Here is an 18656-nt window from a genome sequence, read left to right on the forward strand (position 1 = left end):
TTGATGATCCGGTGTGTTTTTTTCTATTTCTGTGTTTTTAATGATTACAAACGTGTCATCGACATATCTGACCCAGAGTTTGTGTTGAATTTGTGGTAGGACTGTTTGTTCTAACCTTTGCATAACTGCCTCTGCTATGAGTCCCGCGATTGGTGATCCCATGGGTGTTCCGTTGATTTGTTCGTATATCTGGTTGTTGAATGTGAAGTGTGTTGTGAGGCACAAGTCCAGTAGTTTGAGTATGCCGTCTTTGTTGATAGGTTCAGCGTCCTGGTTTCTTCTTTGTCTATGTGTATATTTCTGATGATGTCCAAGAATTCCTGTGTTGATTGTATAGAGTGTTTGGATCCACTGACCAGGTGTTTCCGTTTCTGTTGTAGTTCTTTGGCCAGTTTGTATGATGGTGTCCCTGGCAGTGATACTATGGGTCTGTGTGGGATGTCTGGTTTGTGTACTTTAGGTAATCCATAGAATCTGGGGGTGTTGTTGCTTTCCGGTTTCATTCTTTGTAGGTCAGCTCTGGTTATCTGTCCGTTTTTTTGTAGATTCCTTTGTGTGTTATTTATCCTATTGGTGAGTTGTGGTGTGGGGTCAAATTCCTTCATTTGGTAGGTGTTGATATCTGCAAGTAGTTGTTGTGCTTTTTGGATGTAATCAGATTTATCTAGGATGACCATCATTCTGCCTTTATCTGCTGGTAAAGATCTCATTGAATGGCATAGCAGACGCAAAGGGCTGAAAACTATGGTCACCATAGTTTTCTGTTGTACTCTGTTATTCTATTTATAACCTAGAACACGACATTCATTTATAATCACACATTCTCAAACTGCCCTACTATACTGAACAATTTGTGCACCTGTACGCCCTTTAGCATTATAGCCTTTTCTACAGTGACTGCCAAACATTCTTGCACTGAACACATGTAAATCAAGGCAGGGATTAGGTTTTACAAAAACCCAAAAGAACTATGGGTGCTGCAAATCAGGTACAAAAACAAGTTTCTGGAAAAAATCAGCAGGTCTGACAGCAGCTATGGAGAGAAAGCACAATTAACATTTTGGTTCCAATGACCCTTCCTCAGAACAGATGGTTGGGGGTAAGGGAAGAGCTCAACAACTCAATTCACAGGGTCATTTGAATCAAATAGATGACCACAGCATTCTCAAAGTGGTTCCATGTTTGGTGAGTTGGCTTTTGGCATGAGACCAACAAATTACCCACATCTGAGATACAAGAATGTCTGTGAAGACAACCTCAAGTTGCCTGGGATTGGAATTGATGGAGGGGAAGGACTTGCGGTTGGCCAAATGCCTGGAGACAAACAGTTAGAGGGGGCATAGAAATAGTAGAGAATAAAATAAGTGACCGGATGGTGGAAAAGAGAGCCCACCGAAAACTAAAAAAAAAACTCCCTTAGCCCAAGGTACTCCCTTCATGAGTCAGCCTCCAACCCATAAAGGTGACATTCAACCGAGAAGTGAGAGATTGTGCCCATGGTGTCTATCATTACCCAAGGAAGATGGATGCCAGTGTTGTATTGTTGTGTTATATCTTTGCCTACCAATTTATGATTCTAATTTCCCTGTGAAAGATCTGATGAAATGTCAATGAACTGAAACAAAAAGGTTGGGAGTAGACTGGGAGAAAACTGCTTGTAGCTCCTTCTTTGTCTTCAATCTTCAAGCTCTATTCTCAGCAGGGGGGGAATATCTTAAAAACCAAAAGACATAATTCTGAAGGCAACATCAAAATTACACATATAAACAAAACAGTAATCAAAGCTACAAATTTACACCTATGACTTTTTATCTGCAATGAAAACATGTACACTCTCAGGAAAATAAAAATATCTGTGCTGGACAGAGGTTTGCTTAGATGATTAACTAACAACACGAGACTATAAACAAAATGAAAGTAGGTTTCAAATGGAAAACACAAGAACCAAAAAGCTCCAGCTGCTGGAAATCAGAAACAAAATCAGAAGTTGCTGGAAAAACTCAGCAGGTCTGGCAGAATCCTTGGAGAAAATGCTGAGTTTATATTTGGGTTCAATGGTCACAGGACCTGAAATGTTAACATGACCCATTTTTAGAACCAAGGGGTCACTGGAGCCAAGCATAAACTGTTTTTTTCTCCAAGGATGCTGCCAGACCTGCTGAGTTTTTTCTAGCAATTTCTGATTTTGTTCCAGGTTTCAAATGGATTCACTGCAATGACATTGGTATCAAAAATCTGAGCAGAGCCAATCAAATTTGGAGTGTCTCATTTTGTAATTCCTTAATATCTGATCTACAGGACAAATAGGTCTCCATTAAGGAGCCCTGTGAAGTGCAAACATAGAGCATTCCAGACAGTCAAATTTACAATATGTGGCCAAGGTTTCCTTCAAAACACGTTCTTGATTTTACTGAAAAACAGATATATATTAGTCAAAAACTACCTTTTCCGTTAAGGTGATGTTAATTTCACTCAAAAACCAGGAAGGCTGGAATTACTCAAAAGGTCATGGCAGAATCTGAGGAGAGAGACTTGTGACTGGGAAAGGTTAAGATAGGCAATGTGTTTTGAGTTCTGGAACACACTACTTGAACGTACTGACAGGTTAAATTGAGGCATTCAAAAGGTTATTGGATCATTATTTAAATTAAAACAATATGCAGAGTTACATGGTTAAAGGAAGGAAATTGGCACTAGGTCTAAATGCTCAGGGAGATAGTGCAGGTACGATGGACTGAATAGTCTCCTTCTGCACTGTCACAATTGAGATTCTGTGAGCAAGATGTAATTGGGATAAGGCCAAAAGGAAAGTCAGTGATACAGTGAATATGAGGAGAAACTGAATGTCTTTTTATAGGGTCAAAGGGAATGATGATGGGGCAAGAACAAAGAAACAAAAGATGCTCCTAAAATAATAAAACAAGGAACAAAGTGGACCATAGATTATGATTTAGATTAGATTACATTAGATTACATTACAGTGTGGAAACAGGCCCTTCGGCCCAACAAGTCCACACCGACCCACTGAAGTGTAACCCACCCATACCCCTACATTTACCCCTTTCCTAACACTATGGGCAATTTAGCATGTAAACTCCACACGTGTAAACTCCACACAGTCAGTCGCCTGAGGCGGGAATTGAACCCGGGTCTCTGGCGCTGTGAGGCAGCAGTGCTAACCACTGTGCCGCCACATGATCTGAAATTTTTGAATACAATGTTGAGTCCTTGAACTTCTGAAGTGTCTAATTGAAAGAAGAGGAGCTGTTTCTCAAGCTTACATTGAGCTGCCCTTAAACAGCGTAGTAGGTCAAGGTCAGAAATGTCAATGTGAGAGCAAGGTGGTGAATTAAAATAATCAGCCACCAGAAAGCTGGGTCAAATTTGCAGAACATAAAGGTGTAATCCAATCTGGGTTTAGTCTTGCCAATATTGAGATGATGTTATGAACAACAAGTAAAGTTGACTAAGTGGGAAAAAGCATTACATAAATCATTGCTTTGTCTCGAGGTGTTTGGTTTTTTTTTGACAATGAGGAAGAGGAGAAAAAAGGGTGCAACTCTTATTGTTTATGTATACATGTTCCAAGCTGAAAGATCGCAGGTAAAATGTTAACTTTAATTGTTTGCAATTATGGTGCCATAACCTTCTGTGTATTTCCAATATTTTGTGTTTTTATTTCAGATCAGCATCATAATATACATAGAATTTTGATTACTTTCACCCACTTTGTTGTGCAGTAACAAAAATTACATGTACAATAGGCTAGGAGATCATTACGTGCCATTTTTGCAGCCCTGTTTCCATTAGTTGGGCTTGTTTTAAAATTAACACTCTTCATTTTTCACACAAAATAGGTAGCATATTGCTATACCAACAGTTACAAATGGCATATCAACAGTTTACATATGGAACCTACTGCCACAGCAGTGATTGAGATAACTAGCAAAGATGCACTTAAGATGAAACTAGGTACACGAGAAAAAAATGAACAGAAAGATATGTGGATGATGGATGCATGGAAGCATGAGTGAAGTATAACCATCAACACTAACCAGCAGGATAGTATTATCTATTTTAAGTAAATACAAAGTTACTGTGTATACCGATGTTTATACTAATATACTATTTAAAATTAATTATAAATTTTCTACAGAGGGAGCAGTGAGAGGAGAAAAGTGTGATTCTTTCCCCAATCCCAGTTGTGAAGTGCCTGTTGCCATGATTTAGAGATATTAGAGTGCAGGAGTTTTTCACTTGATACATCACTCTTACATCCTGCTATAGTACACACAGTACACTTATCATTTAAATATATCTTAGGACAATTCCTACAAATAGTTACGCAACAAAGATTATGCAGGAGAATTCCATTATACTAATTTACCTATGGCTAGAGTCATGACTTTCAGCTTAGTGCGCACTAGATGGACAATCTCGCTCTTCTGCAATGGTGTTGATCTGCAGCATATAACAGCACGGCATCGTTGAGTAAGTTCCAGAAACCTGTCTTGCAGACTTTCATGTAGCACAAATTCTAAAGTTTTTCCATCAATAACCAAACCAATATGAGGTTTGGTCTCACAAGCTGAAGAGGCAGGATGGCCATTGACATCAGAAATGTTCCTTTCAGCAGTGGCCTTCTCTATGATTTCTGCCATAATTTTATTAATCATGTCTTCACAAACTTCCTGTAACAAGAGAAACAGATGAGTATCAGACTCCTAGAAATTTTCAAACAGAAGATTGGGGCAGGACATTACACAGGAGTTTCACTCAAAATCAAGGAAGACATTTTGTTCGGAGATGAAAAGCAGAAAAAAAGTGCTTGTAGAAAAAGATTTGCAAAATCATCTGAAGTCATTTGATTGTCAGTTGATATAATCAAGCATTAATATTAGTTGCGTAGGTCGAGGTTCAACGAAGAATAAAAGATGTTGGCTAAATATACTTATCTGAAGTTCTCTTGCATTAACTGTGGGTACTTGAATGACTAACTTATAGTTCACTGTTGTACAATGTAGAAGACATTAGGGCCACCCTGCTCCATATCTCATTACAGTTTTGAATTCAGCTCTGTGTCCATGTCTGCATCAAGTGTTGGGCAAGGGTGATTTTTCTTGACACCAAGACATCATTTGACTGCTTGTGGCATTAATGAATCCTAGTGAATTCAAGGCAATGGAAATCAAGGGGCAAAGTATATACAGGTCAGACTGATGGGTCAGCATAAAGGAAGATGATTGTGAGAAGCTAATTATCTAAGTCCAGGGCAATGCTGCTGGAGTTGCTCAGTATAGCAACCATCTTCAGCAGTTTCAACAGTTTCTTTTCATCAGACAGGTCAGAATTTAAAATGTTTGCCAATGAATGGAATATTCAGTATGATTCGCAACTCCTTACATACTGAGGCAGTCCTTGCCTGCGTGCAAAAAATACCTAGAAAACATTCAGGTTGGGCTGATATATAGTAAGCGAGATTTGCATGGCACAAGTGGAGATAATGACTATCTCCAGCACACCCCCTCTTCACATTCAATGGTTTTATCATTCTTAACTTTACCACTGTGAACCTCAAGGGAGTTACCATTGACCAAAGCTTTAATGAGATCAGCTATACTAATATTGTTACTAAAAGAACAGGTCAGAGGCTGGAAACTTTGAGTAGTCAGGAAATGAATTACTTGTTGCAAAGCCTGTCCACCATCTACCAAGCGGAAGTTATGAGTGTGACTTGCCTGAATGAGTGCAGCTCTACCAACACTCGAGAGACTTGACACCATGGATGACAAAGCAGCCACTTGATTAACATCCCATAAACCACTTTAACCATGCACTCCCTCTACCACCGATGCATACTGACAGCAGAATAAATAATCTACAAGATGAATTACAACAACTTATTAAGCCTACTTTGACAGCGACTTTCACATCTGTGACCTTTCACTTACAGGTCCAAAGACAGCAGAAGCCTGGGAACACCATCAACTACAAGTTTCCCTCCAAGCCACTAATCATCCCGACTTTGAAATATACTGCCATTTCTTTATAGTTGCTGGGCCGAAATCCTGGATACTCCTTCCTAACAACCTTGTGGGTGTGTACACACTATGTGAAGTGCAGCAGTTGAAGAAATTGACTCACCAATGCCTTCTCAAGGACAAATAAGGATGAGAAACAAATTATGGTCTTTCCACACATCCCATGAATATTCAAGAAAATACACACAGCAACATAAGACCATTTGACGACATGTATCCCACTATGATAGTTTATGGTCAATATATTAATTCTCTTCAATTATATTCAATCTTATACAATAGCAATTTGAATATTGCTGAAAAGAGTTATGTACCACTGAAGCTTTTCATCTTGCACTCATCAGTACAAATGTAAAACATTCAAAATTTCAAACGAACATCAATTTATACCACAAGAGAAGCAGGCAAATCAACACTGATTGGCTAAGACCTTTCAATGTGTTTCTACACACATTAAACACATTTATTTTGTTTGCAGAGAATGGGTGTCAGTAAGCATAAAGGAGTCATGTTATGAGCTTATTATCTTAAACTGGTTGCCAGTTTGGCTATCAATGTATTCAGGATTGTTCAACATGTGCTGCCCAATCATTGAATCATATTTAACAGTAGACATTTTGCTTTGGTTTTGAAATGTGGACTGCTAAAGTAAGGCATGTTATAATTTGTTGGAAACATCACAAATGACAATCATATTTAAGATTTCTGGAAAATTCTGCAAGATGCATATTCCCTTTAAATATTTTACCCTGTGGTGATTTAATTATAGAACATATAAAAGTAATGTTTAAAGAAAGAATTAACATTTATTGCATTCAATTTGAAAGCTAGAGGCATTCTAATTATTAAGCATTGTATAAATTCTATTTACTAGTAAATAACCTTTATTGTTCTTCTAATGTTTTCAACAGCAGTTAGTTCAGGATTTCCTTACAGCTTTTTAAAAGATATTTATAGAAATTAGAAAAATTAAACAAGTATAAACCAATTAAAGGACAATGTCACATGAAAAGGAGACAGAATATGCTGATAGCAATAAACATGTTGAGTAGTGTCAGTGGAGCTGAAAGAAGTCAATTTTTCTGGTGTAGGCTCAGCATCTGAACTGAAGGATACGAAAGATTAACTGTTATCATAAAATAATAGAATAAAAGAAAAAATGAAAATTCACAAAATGAACAGACATACACAAGACATTGAATGATCTGTAAATAGCGATGGAGAAAACAGAAAATGGAAAACCTCATATTTCAGAAGTACAAAGATATTTTATTGATTCAAAGCAACCAAACAAGAGTACAGCTTGAAGGTAGCATCACTTAACCTTGACCACCAGAGGCTGCCCTTGACAGCATGTGAAAATCATCCTACTATATTCCCACAGCTCAGTCACCAAGTAATGTGCCAGTCTGTGGCTCTTTCCTGATCAGGAAAAAGAGTGTCCTACACAGGTCTCCTTTTCCACAATCAATAATAGACTATTAAGGAACAGAGAGAAAGTGAGGACTGCAGATGGAGAGCTAGAGTTAAAAAGTGTGGCGCGAGAAAAGCACAGCAGGTCAGGCAGCATTCGTGGACCACGAGAGTTGACCTTTTGTGCATAAGCCCTTCATGAGGAATGTTTGGGGGTGGTGGGCGGAGGGGGCATAAATAGGAGTGTGGGAGTGCGCCTGAGGAAGTTGGCTGGGAAGGCAATAGGTGGATGCAGGTGTGGGAGGGTGACCGTGATAGGTAGGTGGGGAGGATGGAGCAAATAGGTAGGAAGGAAGATGGACAGATCAAGAGGGTGATGCCGAGCTGGAGGGCTGGATCTGGGATGAGGTGGGGGAGGGGAGATTTAGAAACTAGTGAAGTCGACGTTGATGTTATGTGGCTGAAGGATCCCGAGGCGGAAGATGAGATGTTCTCCCTCCAGATGTCAGGTGGCTTGGATTTGGCAGTGGAGGTGGCCCAGAACTTGCAGACCTTTAGTGGAGTGGAAGGGGGAATTAAAGTGGTTGGCCACAGGGTGGTGGGACTGTTGGGTGTGTCCCCCAGAGATGTTCCCTGAAATACTTTACGAATTGGCGTTCTGTCTTCTTGACGCAGAGGAGATTACATCAAGAGCAACGGACACAGTAGATGAGGTGGGTGGATACGAGGGCATGTTTCTGCCGGATGTGAAAAGATCCTTTGGGGCCTTGGACAGAGGTGAGGGGGGAGGTGTGGCTGCAGGTATTACACCTCTTGCGGCCAGGTGTAGAGGGTGGGTTGGTGGGGGAGCATGTAACTAACGAGGGAGTCACTGAGGGAATGGGCTCCGTGGAACACAAATAGGGGTGGGGAGGGAAATAAGGGAAATAAGTAATGGGGTCTGACTGTAGGTGGCAGAAATGACAGAGGATAACGTACAATATCTGGATATTAGTGGGGTGGAAGGTGAGAACCGGAGCTTTCAATCCTTGTTGCGGTTGGAGGGGTGGGGTTGAAGGGAAGAGTTGCGGGAAGTGGAGGAGATGCACTGGAGAGCACTGTTGATCATATGGGAGAGGAAACTACAATATTGGAAATAGAAGGAATTGCTCCTCCTGGGAGGAGATACAACGGAAGAAGGCGGTGGAAGAGGCCCAGCACTTGAATGTCCTTGGCGGAATGAGAGGGGGAGTTGAAGTTGTCGGTGGGGTTGTATGGTGTGTGCGTCCCAGAGATGTTCCTCTGCCTCCGCGATATCTCCTCCCAGGAGGAGCAATTCCACTCCAGGGCATCCCAGATGGCCTGCTATTTCAAGGACCACAATTTCCCCTCCCACATGATCAACAGTGTTCTCCAGGGATCTCCTCCACTTCCTGCACCTCTGTCCTTGAACCTCACTCCTCCAACTGCAACATGGATAGAACGCCCCTTTGTCCTCACTTTCCATCCCACTAATATCCGAAAGAGTGTATTATCCTCTACCATTTCTCCACCTACAATCAGACCCCACCACCAGATACCTATTTCCCTCCCCACCTCTTTCTGCATTCCACAAAGATCATTCCCGCTCTGACTCCCTTGTTCGGTCTATGCCCCCTACCAACTCACCCTCCACACTCGGCACTTTCCTTGCCACCGCAAGAGGTGTAAAACCTATAACACCACATTCCTGAAGAAGGGCTTATGCCCGAAACATCAACTCCCCTGCTCCTTGGATGCTGCTGGACCCGCTGTGCTTTTCCAGCGCCACACTCTTCGACACTGTTAAGGAACAGAGGCAAACCTTTGACTGGTCCAACTAATCCTACATTGAATTAGTTATTTTCTAAATATCTGTACATTTCTGTTCTCATCAAGAGCATGGATTAGGACAAGAGAAATTCAGGACAAATGTCAAAAAAAGTACTGCGCATCAGTAAACTTTTTCTGTAGTAATTTATCACGCTTGGTTTCCTGGAAGCAAATTCAGAACTTGCTCCAAATCAGAAAGTTTACTATGAATATGCACTGTGCCAAATCCGAAAATGCTTAAAGCAAATAATCACGCCAAGAAATAGAATTAGGTACAGGCTGTCATTATTTTGCTTCAAGACAGAATAACATTTGTGATTCATCTAACTTTTGACTCTGAACCTTGGTAATTAAGCTGACTTCGAATAAACAGATCTCCATATGCCCAGTGAACGCGAGCCAAACATGTTGGACTGCTGGCTGCATTCATGTTTCCTTCAGTCATTAACTAAAGACAAGCACAATTCAAAACAAAAAGAATAATATATTTTAATCTTAATTCCAATTTCGAATTGCATTTGGATGTTTTGTACATTTTGGAGGAATTTTCACTTTGTTGATCAGGTGAACCTGGCACAGAAGCAAATTAAACATGGCATCAATTCAGATCAAACTGAAACACTGTCTCTATCAAAACTATCTAATCTAAATTCAAGAGATCAAAACTGAGAAGGGAAAAGAAATATTCCACTCAGTTGCTTTTTTTGTCAATGATAACAATTATACACATTCCATCAAACTCACTAACTACTTTCCACCTCCACAAAAATAATGGAGAAAGGTATAAGATAACAGCTGGATACCAAATTAGAAAACTTAAAACAAAACCTGAATGAATCAGCAAAATGCAAATCACATTACACAACTGTTCTTTTGGTTTCCAAAAACATGTTGCACAGGAGATTTAGAGTGAAAGGACGACTTGACCCGAACCCTTGCTCGAACACACAAACAAATCATTTTCAATTTATTTCCTTTTCTTTCTTTTTCCATCCCCATCTAAAAGACTATTCTTACTCAAGAAAACTCCATATAGCTCAGCTGTGCCAAGTGTCACAGGCAAGATGGAGAAGTGATTGACTTATTATAAAATGCTTACAGTGTGGAAGCAGGCCATTTGCCCATCAAATCCACACCGACCTCTGAAGAGCATCCCACCCAGACGCATTCCCCTTACCCTATCCTGTAACTCTATTTCCCATGGCTAATCCACCTGCACATCTTTGGACTTTCTCCTGTTACTGACTTCTGTACATAACAGAGATAGTTTCTATTTTTTAATTTTAATGTTAATGTTAAAAAAAGGGAAAAGAAAAGTGCATTTCCCTAAAATCTTTGTATTTAAAAAAAAACATTATTTGGGGTTAAAATAAAATAGGGCTTATTACTGCAGTCAAAAACCAGGTGAAATGGTTTGTAAAATAGAATCATACACACATCCTTCCAACAAAGAAAGGAAAAGGGAAAGCAGAGAAGTTACAAATGATTTAAAATCAAAGATGTTAGTTCACATTAACTGGACCGTCCAGCAAGTTAACTTTTGGATGAGGTTTTTTCAATTGACTAGAAGCTTCTTTTGCAGGAGCTCAGTCACAATCAAATTGCTGCTATAAGGAATGGGTTCATTTTGCAGGCAACACAAGTCTCTTTTCAGGAATCAGACTTTTTAGGAGATATTGAAGTCACAGACAGAAGCTCAGCTAAGTCTAGAGCTGATCATTCTTGGGGTGTTACAAGCAGACATACTCACAGAACTCTGAGTGCATTCTATACAGGGTTTTGTGTAACTGCAGGATAACGTCTGAATCCTTATACTCCAGCCCTTCACATGAAGGCTAACATTCCACTAGCCTTTCTGACTATTGTCAATACCTGTGCATGGAATTTTAAAGAGCTGTGGACCTGAACCCCAATTCCCATTGGAACATCCACTTTAAGTCTTCTAAAAAAAACTTGATCTTTTCCTTTTCAATCTGAAATGGACAACCTCATGCTTATATTAAAATGTATCTGCCACAGTTTTGCCCATTCACCTAATCTATCAACATCTTGTAATGTTATCCTCTGAGGTGTCTTGGAAGTTTAAACTAAAAATGTTCCTAGAGAGCAGATGGTTTGAGACAAGATGATCAGTGAATGACAAAAATGAAAAGTTAAAAAGAGGAAGTTAACTTCTATTTTTGTGTAATAACCTAACAGAGTGCATGTCAGTTGTAGGTGGAGTTGTGGACAGTGAGAAGGGCTGTTGTCGGCTGCAGAGGGACTTAGATATGATGCAGAGCTGGGCTGAGGAGTGGCAGATGGAGTTCAACCCTGCCAAGTGTGAGGTTGTCCATTTTGGAAGAACAAATAAGAATGCGGAATTCAGGGTTAATGGTAGGGTTCTTAGTCAGGTGGAGGAACAGAGGGATCTTGGGGTCTATGTACATAGATCTTTGAAGGTTGCCACTCAGGTGGATAGAGTTTGTAAGAAGGCCTATGGAGTATTATCGTTCATTAGCAGAGGGATTGAATTCAAGAGTCATGAAGTGATGTTGCAACTCAACAGAATTTTGGTTAGGCCACATTTGGAGTACTGTGTGGAGTTCTGGTCGCCTCACTTTAGGAAAGATGTGGAAGCTTTGGAGAGGGTGCAGAGAAGATTTACCAGGATGTTGCCTGGAATGGAGAGGAAGTCGTACGAGGATAGGTTGAGAGTTCTCGGCCTTTTCTCGTTGGAACGGCGAAGGATGAGGGGTGACTTGATAGGGGTTTATAAGATGATCAGAGGAATAGATAGAGTAGACAGTCAGAAACTTTTTCCCTGGGTACAACAGAGTGTTACAAGGGGACATAAATTTAAGGTGAAGGGTGGAAGGTATAGGGGAGATGTCAGGGGTGGGTTCTTTACCCAGAGAGTGGTGGGGGCATGGAATGCGCTGCCCGTGGGAGTGGTAGAGTCGGAATCATTGGCGACCTTTAAGCGGCATTTGGATAGGTACATGGATGGGTACTTAATCTAGGTTAGAAGTTCGGCACAACATCGTGGGCCGAAGGGCCTGTTCTGTGCTGTATTGTTCTATGTTCTAACTTTCAGACAATGAATTCACAAATTTTGGAACTCAGCTTTACTACTTAAGGGAATTTGCAAGAATACAAGTACAATTGTTCTTCGTGGCTTTATCTCTGGGTGGAAGACTTATGTACAGGCATGACTGGTACAATAAGCAACGTAGTTGTTCTTTCCATAAACTTCATATCTCTAGGAAACCTTCCATCCTGCTTTGCAAATTTTATGTTTAAATATTTTCAATGCCTGTGGCAAAAGCCCTACTACCGAATTAGATAGCAGACATTGAAGAATTTTACTGAAGAATTCAAATTTTTGTATCCGAATAATTCCTTGTAATTTGTCCAGAGGATCTTTTTTTCAGTTATACAACCTTGTTTACGTTTTTTTAAATGGACCATTGCTGGATATTCTTTAAATGACTGCTATCAAATGCAGATTGGGAAAGATGACTGCTCCAGAAATTTTCAGCATTACCTAAAAGGTGAAGTAAAGTCACCATATTCCTATAATGGCAGACAATTCATGGTGGGTTAAAGCTGAGGGTCACCATGTCTCAGGCAAGGGGAAAGATTTAGAAAGGGTGATCTTCATGGCAACCTCAAACTGTAAGGGAATTGAGCTGTTGGCGTTGCTCTACATCGCAAACCTGCTATCAGGCAAATGACCAACCCCCAGATTGCAGCAATTACCAAATCAAAAGCAAACTCATCATCTCCTTGCATTGTATTAACATTCACCCAAGCCAAAATTACAGATTTGTATGAGATGTCTACTTCAGTCAGCTTTAAACGCAGGAGACAATCAAACCCATTAAAGCTTAACTTGATGCAAATAACTCCACGTGCAACTATTACAATAATAAAATAATTTCTCATGAAAGATCTTCAAAACCACCACATTAACTAACTGTTTCAACCAGAAACCCTCATCATATGACTGAAACATCTGGTCTGTTTGAACCATCACTAATTATTTAACTATAACTATTGTTCATTAGTCTGCTTGTAATAGACACCAAATCTTAGGAAGGGTGTTTTGGCCCTGGAGGGAGTTCCATACAGGTTTGCAAGGATGATACCAGGACTTCAGATGTTAAGCTTATTCTCCGGAATTTAGAAGGATAAAGGGTGATCTAGTCAAGGTTTTCAGGATATTAATAGGGAAAGATAGGCTGATAAAGATGAACTATTTCCACTGACTGAAGATTCTAAAATTAAGGGTCACAGTCTAAGGATTAATGCCAGACCATTCAGGAGAATGTGAGGAACGACGAAGAGGCAGGCATAGCTGGGGCCCATTCGGGTGCCTATGGCTACTCCTTTGGTTTGGAGGAAGTGAGAGGATTGGAAAGAGAAATTGTTGTCAGAAAACACTTCTACATTTCAGCAAAAAAAATGGCAGAGGAACTGAATAAAGTACTTGGTATTGGTTTTCACAATGGAAGACACCAGCAACATCCAAGAACTTCAGGGGAGTCAGAGGTGAATATAGTGGCTATCACTTAGGAGGGGGAAGTGAGAGGTCTAAAGGTGGATAAATACACTAAACAGATTATACCCCAGAGTTCTGAAGGAGATAGTGGAGACAACTTTAGTCATCTTTCAGAATTTTTGGAGTCAGGGAGAGTCCATGGGATTGGAAAATGGTTAATATAACAGCCCTATTTAAGAAGGGAGCGAGGCAAAAGACAGGAAACTATAGGCTGGTTAGCCTGACCTCGGACAGTCCATTATTAAGGATGAGTTTGGTGTGTACTTAGAAGTGCATAGTAAAATAGGATTGAATCAGCATAGCTTCATTACTGTTTAAGGAAGAGAGTTCCAAACCTCCACTATTGTGTGTAGACTATTCGGCACAGGAGCAGAATTACACCAATTGGCTCAGTCTGCTTCACTATTCAATTATGGCTGATATCTTTCTCAACCCCATTTTTCAGCCTTCTCCCCATAACCTTTGATCCCTTTACTAATGCTTCACAAATCTATCAGAATTCTTTGAGGTAACAAGTTAGACAAAGGACAGCCAATGGATGCAATCTATCTGGATCTCCACAAAGCCTGTTATAAGGTGCCACACAGGAGGTTGTTAAGCAAGAGCATGATGTTCGGGGCAAGTACTGGTGTGGATAGGGAACTGGCTAACTGGCAGAAGGCAAACAGTAGTGATAAAAGGGAGTCTTTTTCTGTTGGTGACTTGTGGAGTTCTGTAGAGGTTGGTGTTGAGATCACAACTATTCACAATATAGATTAATAATCTGGATGAAGGAACTGAGGGTATTGTTGCTAATTTTGCAGTTGACACAAAGATAGATGGAGGTGTTGAGGAAGTGGAGAGACTGCAGAAGAACTTGGAGAAGGTCGGAGAGTGGGTTAAGAAGTGACAGATGGAATACAATGTAGGAAAGTGTGAGGTTATATACTTTAATAGGAAGAATAGAAGTATTGGCTATTTTCTGATTAGGGAAAAGCTTCAAAAATCCGAACCACAAAGGGACTTATTAGTCTAAGCTCAGGACACTCTTACAATTAGCACACAGATTTAGTTAGCAGTTAGGAATGCAAATGCAATATCAAGAGAGCTAGAATGCAAGAACAAGTATGTAATGTTGAGGCGATGTAAAGTTATGGTCAGACTGCATTTGGAATATTGTGAGCAGTTTTGGGCCCCGTATCTAAGAAAGGATGTGCTGGTTTTGGGTGAGGGTGCACAGGAAGTTGACAAGCATGATCCCACGGATGAAGGGCTGTTGAGGAATCTTGTTTGTACTCAGTAGAGTTTAGATAGATGATGTGGGAGTATCTGATTGAAAAACTTACAGAATACTGAGAAGGCCTGGATTGAATGCACATGGAGAAGATGCTTCCAGTAGTAGGACAGACGAGGATCCAAGGGCACTGCCTCAGAGTGAAGGGATGACTCTTTAGAACTGAGGGGAGGAGAAATTTCTTCAGCTAGGTGGTGGTGAATCTGTCGAACTCATTGTCACATAGGGCTATGGAAACCAAACTACTGAGTGAATTAAGGACAGAGAAAGATAAGCTCTTAATTAGTAAAGGGGTCAAAGGTTATGGGAGGAAGGCTGGAAAATGGGGTTGAGAAAGATATCAGTCATGAGTGAATAGTGGAACAGACTAATTAGTGTAATTCTGCTCCCAAGCCTAATAGTCTATACACAAACAGTAGTGGAGGTTTGGAGCTCTCTTTCTTAAATTCTGATCAATGCTAATTCAATTGTGAATTTTAAATCTCAGATAGACAAATTTCCCTGAAGAAGGGCTTATGCCCGAAACATCGATTCTCCTGTTCCCTGGATGCTGCCTGACCTGCTGCACTTCTCCAGCAACACATTTTCAGCTCTGATCTCCAGCATCTGCAGACCTCACTTTCTCCTCAAATTTTTATTATGCAAGTGTATGAAGGGATTTGGGGTATGGCAGGCATATGTAGTTTGGCCTCAAATCAGCCATGATCATATTGAATGGGTAGCAGGCTCAAGGGGCTAAATGAACTCTCCTGTTCCTAGGATAAGCTTCAACATAGAGTCATATAGAACATAACAGGCCCTTCGGTCCTTAGTGCTTGGCCCATGACCTTGAAAAGCACAGCCGTCAGGCAGCATCTGAGGAGCAGGAGAGTTGACGTTTCGACCATAAGCTCTTCATCAGGAATACTTGATACATTGACTCTCCTGCTCCTCGGATGCTGCCTGACCAGCTGTACTTTTCCAGCACCATACTTTTTGACTCTTCTCTCTAGCATGTGCCGTCCTCACTTCTCCATGGCCTTGAATGTCATCACATTTCAAGTGCTCATCCATACATTTTTAAAGGTTGAGAGGTTTGCTGTCTCAACTACCCTCCCAGGCAGTGTATTTCAGATTTCCAGCACCATGGGTGAAAACATATTCTCTCAGATCCCCTCTAAACCTCCTGCCTTCACCTTAAAATTATGCCATCTCATTATTAAGCTTTCAACTAAGGGGAACAGCTGCTGCCAATCCACCCTGTTCATTCCCCTCAATCTTACACATTTCAATTAAGTGACCCCTTCAACCTTTTCTGTCTCTCAAGAAAACAATCTGAGCCTGTCCAGACTCTCTTCATAGCGAAAATGCTCCAACCCAGGCAACCATCTGGTGAATCTCTTCTACAACCCCTCCAGTGAAATCACATCCTTTCTATACTGCAGCGACTAGAACTGCACACAGTGCCCCATTTGTGGCCTAATCAAAGTTTTGCATCGGTAAAACATAACCTCCCTTCTCTTATAATCTGTGCCACGACTAATAAAGGCAAATTCCTGTACATCACTGTAACTATTGTATTAATCTGTCCTGCCACCTCAGGGATCTATGGACAAGCACCGCAAGATCCCACCATCCTCCGAGCTTCCTAATATTCTGTCACTTATTGAGTATTTCCTTATCTTGTTCCCAAGTGTATCACCTCACACTTTTCAGGGTTAAATTCCATCTGCCATTGATCTGCCCTTCTGACCAACCCACCTATATCTTCCTGTAACCTAAGATTTTCTCCTTCATAATTAAACACCTACCAATATTCGTGTCATCCAGAAGAATGGAATGAGGGATTTAGTGGAGGGAAGGCTTGTTTGATTGGCTGTACCTGCTTTCTCTCAAAAATGTGCACAGAAGAATCAGTTTCTATTTGGGTAGAGGCCGAGGCCACTTTTACCTGGGTTGCACAATTTAAATTTTATATTCGCTGCACAGGCTTCCAAGGGGTCAGAAAGTCAACAGTGAAAGTGAGACAAGAGATTTGGCTCCGTAAGATAAATAGCATTAAAAATGTTACAAGGTGTGAATTATGTGCCAGGAGCAGGTGTCCTAAGCCATGACCCTCAGTGAAGCAGCCAATCTCCCCTTTGTCAATCACTGACTTTTCTTTTCCCACTCATCACGCTTCAGATAGATTTGCTGACCAACTCCTTCTCTGGCTCTGGTAACTATCTCAATGCTGTGATCACAGTCAGTCTCTGCTCCTACTCTCATTGCTATAACTGGATTGGTGATCAGTAATGCAGAACAAGTAAAAGATGGAATGTTGAAATAAACTAAAACTGGCTTTACACATGAAAGGAAAAATTATTCCAGGTGATATATTGCGTACATTGCAAGAAATAGAGGACCAGAGGAGGCAGTGCTATAGAACAGTACTACAGGCTCAGTGGTTTGCACTGCTGCCTCATAGCACCAGGGACCCAGGTTCGATTCCAGCCTCAGGTGGCTGTCTGTGTGGAGTTTGCACATTCTCCCCATGTCCGTGTGGGTTTCCTCCGGATGCTCCAGTTTCCTCCCACAGTCCAAAGATATACAGGTTAGGTGAATTGGCCATGCTAAATTGCTAAGCTTAGGTGCATTAGTCAGGGGTCAATGTTGAGTAATAAGGTAGGTGAATGGGTTTGGGTAGGATACTTTTCAGAGGGTTGGTATGGATTTGTTGGGCCGAAAGGCCTGTTTCCACAGTGTAGGGATTCTAACGATTCTAATAAATCAACTGTGGGGTAGAGATAATTGACGAGAATGGAGTGCTTAATAGTATTGAAGGCAGCAGAAATGTCAAGGAAGCACTTATACATGTCATGTTAATTTTGATCAATGGGATTTCAATATGGGTTTGATGGAAAACTGAGTAGATGGTTCCACAGGAATGCATTTGCAAGGCCTGTGCTCCAGAACCTTGTGAAAAACATGGAAAGGAAGTAGTAGTTAGTAAGTAAGTAAGAGAAATTGAATAGATTTTCAGAAGGGAGGAGTGAATACAGAGATTTATTAGAGATACAGGATCCAAAACAGAGAAAAACAGGTGGGTTGATAAAAATAATGGTAAAAATGAGCAAGATTTTAATTTGGGATTGTTGGTGGTGCAGGTGTTGATCATAATCCAGAGCTGAAGAAGACTGTTGCAGATGGTAAGAGCTATGTGCTCATGGAGGGGTCTATAAAAAGGGAATAGGGTTTATGGGTAGGGACATAAGAATAGATGTTTTTGATTTGGGATACTAAAACATATATGACCTGTCTGAACTGAGAATAAATGGCTCCTGTGGATGTGGTCAAAAATGATAATTTTTTTTGGAAACAGGACTTTGCAGCTGATTTTCTGCTCCAGAATGATCTTAGATTGGTTAGAGACAGCAGAACTTCAGGTAATAAAGCCAAATTTTCTGCAAAAAATAGTGACAAAATGGATGTCGTGATAACTAAATTCCAGTTACTTTATAGTTGTTAAGAATATCTTCAATAAGACACTTCAGTCTGTTCAGTTTTAAAATTTTTAAACACCCGTGTCTAGTAATAA

At 40.6% G+C, this 18656-nt stretch overlaps 1 protein-coding gene across 5 annotated transcripts in view; it reads right to left on the reverse strand.

The window, feature by feature from the left end:
* The window catches only part of LOC122550611 (phospholipid-transporting ATPase VD-like), a 223966-nt gene that overhangs the window by 32654 nt on the left and 172656 nt on the right, over window positions 1-18656 (reverse strand). For all 5 annotated transcript variants that reach the window (XM_043691638.1, XM_043691647.1, XM_043691617.1 and 2 more), the window contains one exon: window positions 4388-4691. In XM_043691638.1, the coding sequence (XP_043547573.1) occupies window positions 4388-4691 (304 nt within the window). The remainder of the gene's footprint in view (window positions 1-4387; window positions 4692-18656) is intronic.

This window comes from Chiloscyllium plagiosum, chromosome 1, assembly GCF_004010195.1.
Source record: "Chiloscyllium plagiosum isolate BGI_BamShark_2017 chromosome 1, ASM401019v2, whole genome shotgun sequence".
Lineage (NCBI taxonomy): Eukaryota > Metazoa > Chordata > Chondrichthyes > Orectolobiformes > Hemiscylliidae > Chiloscyllium > Chiloscyllium plagiosum.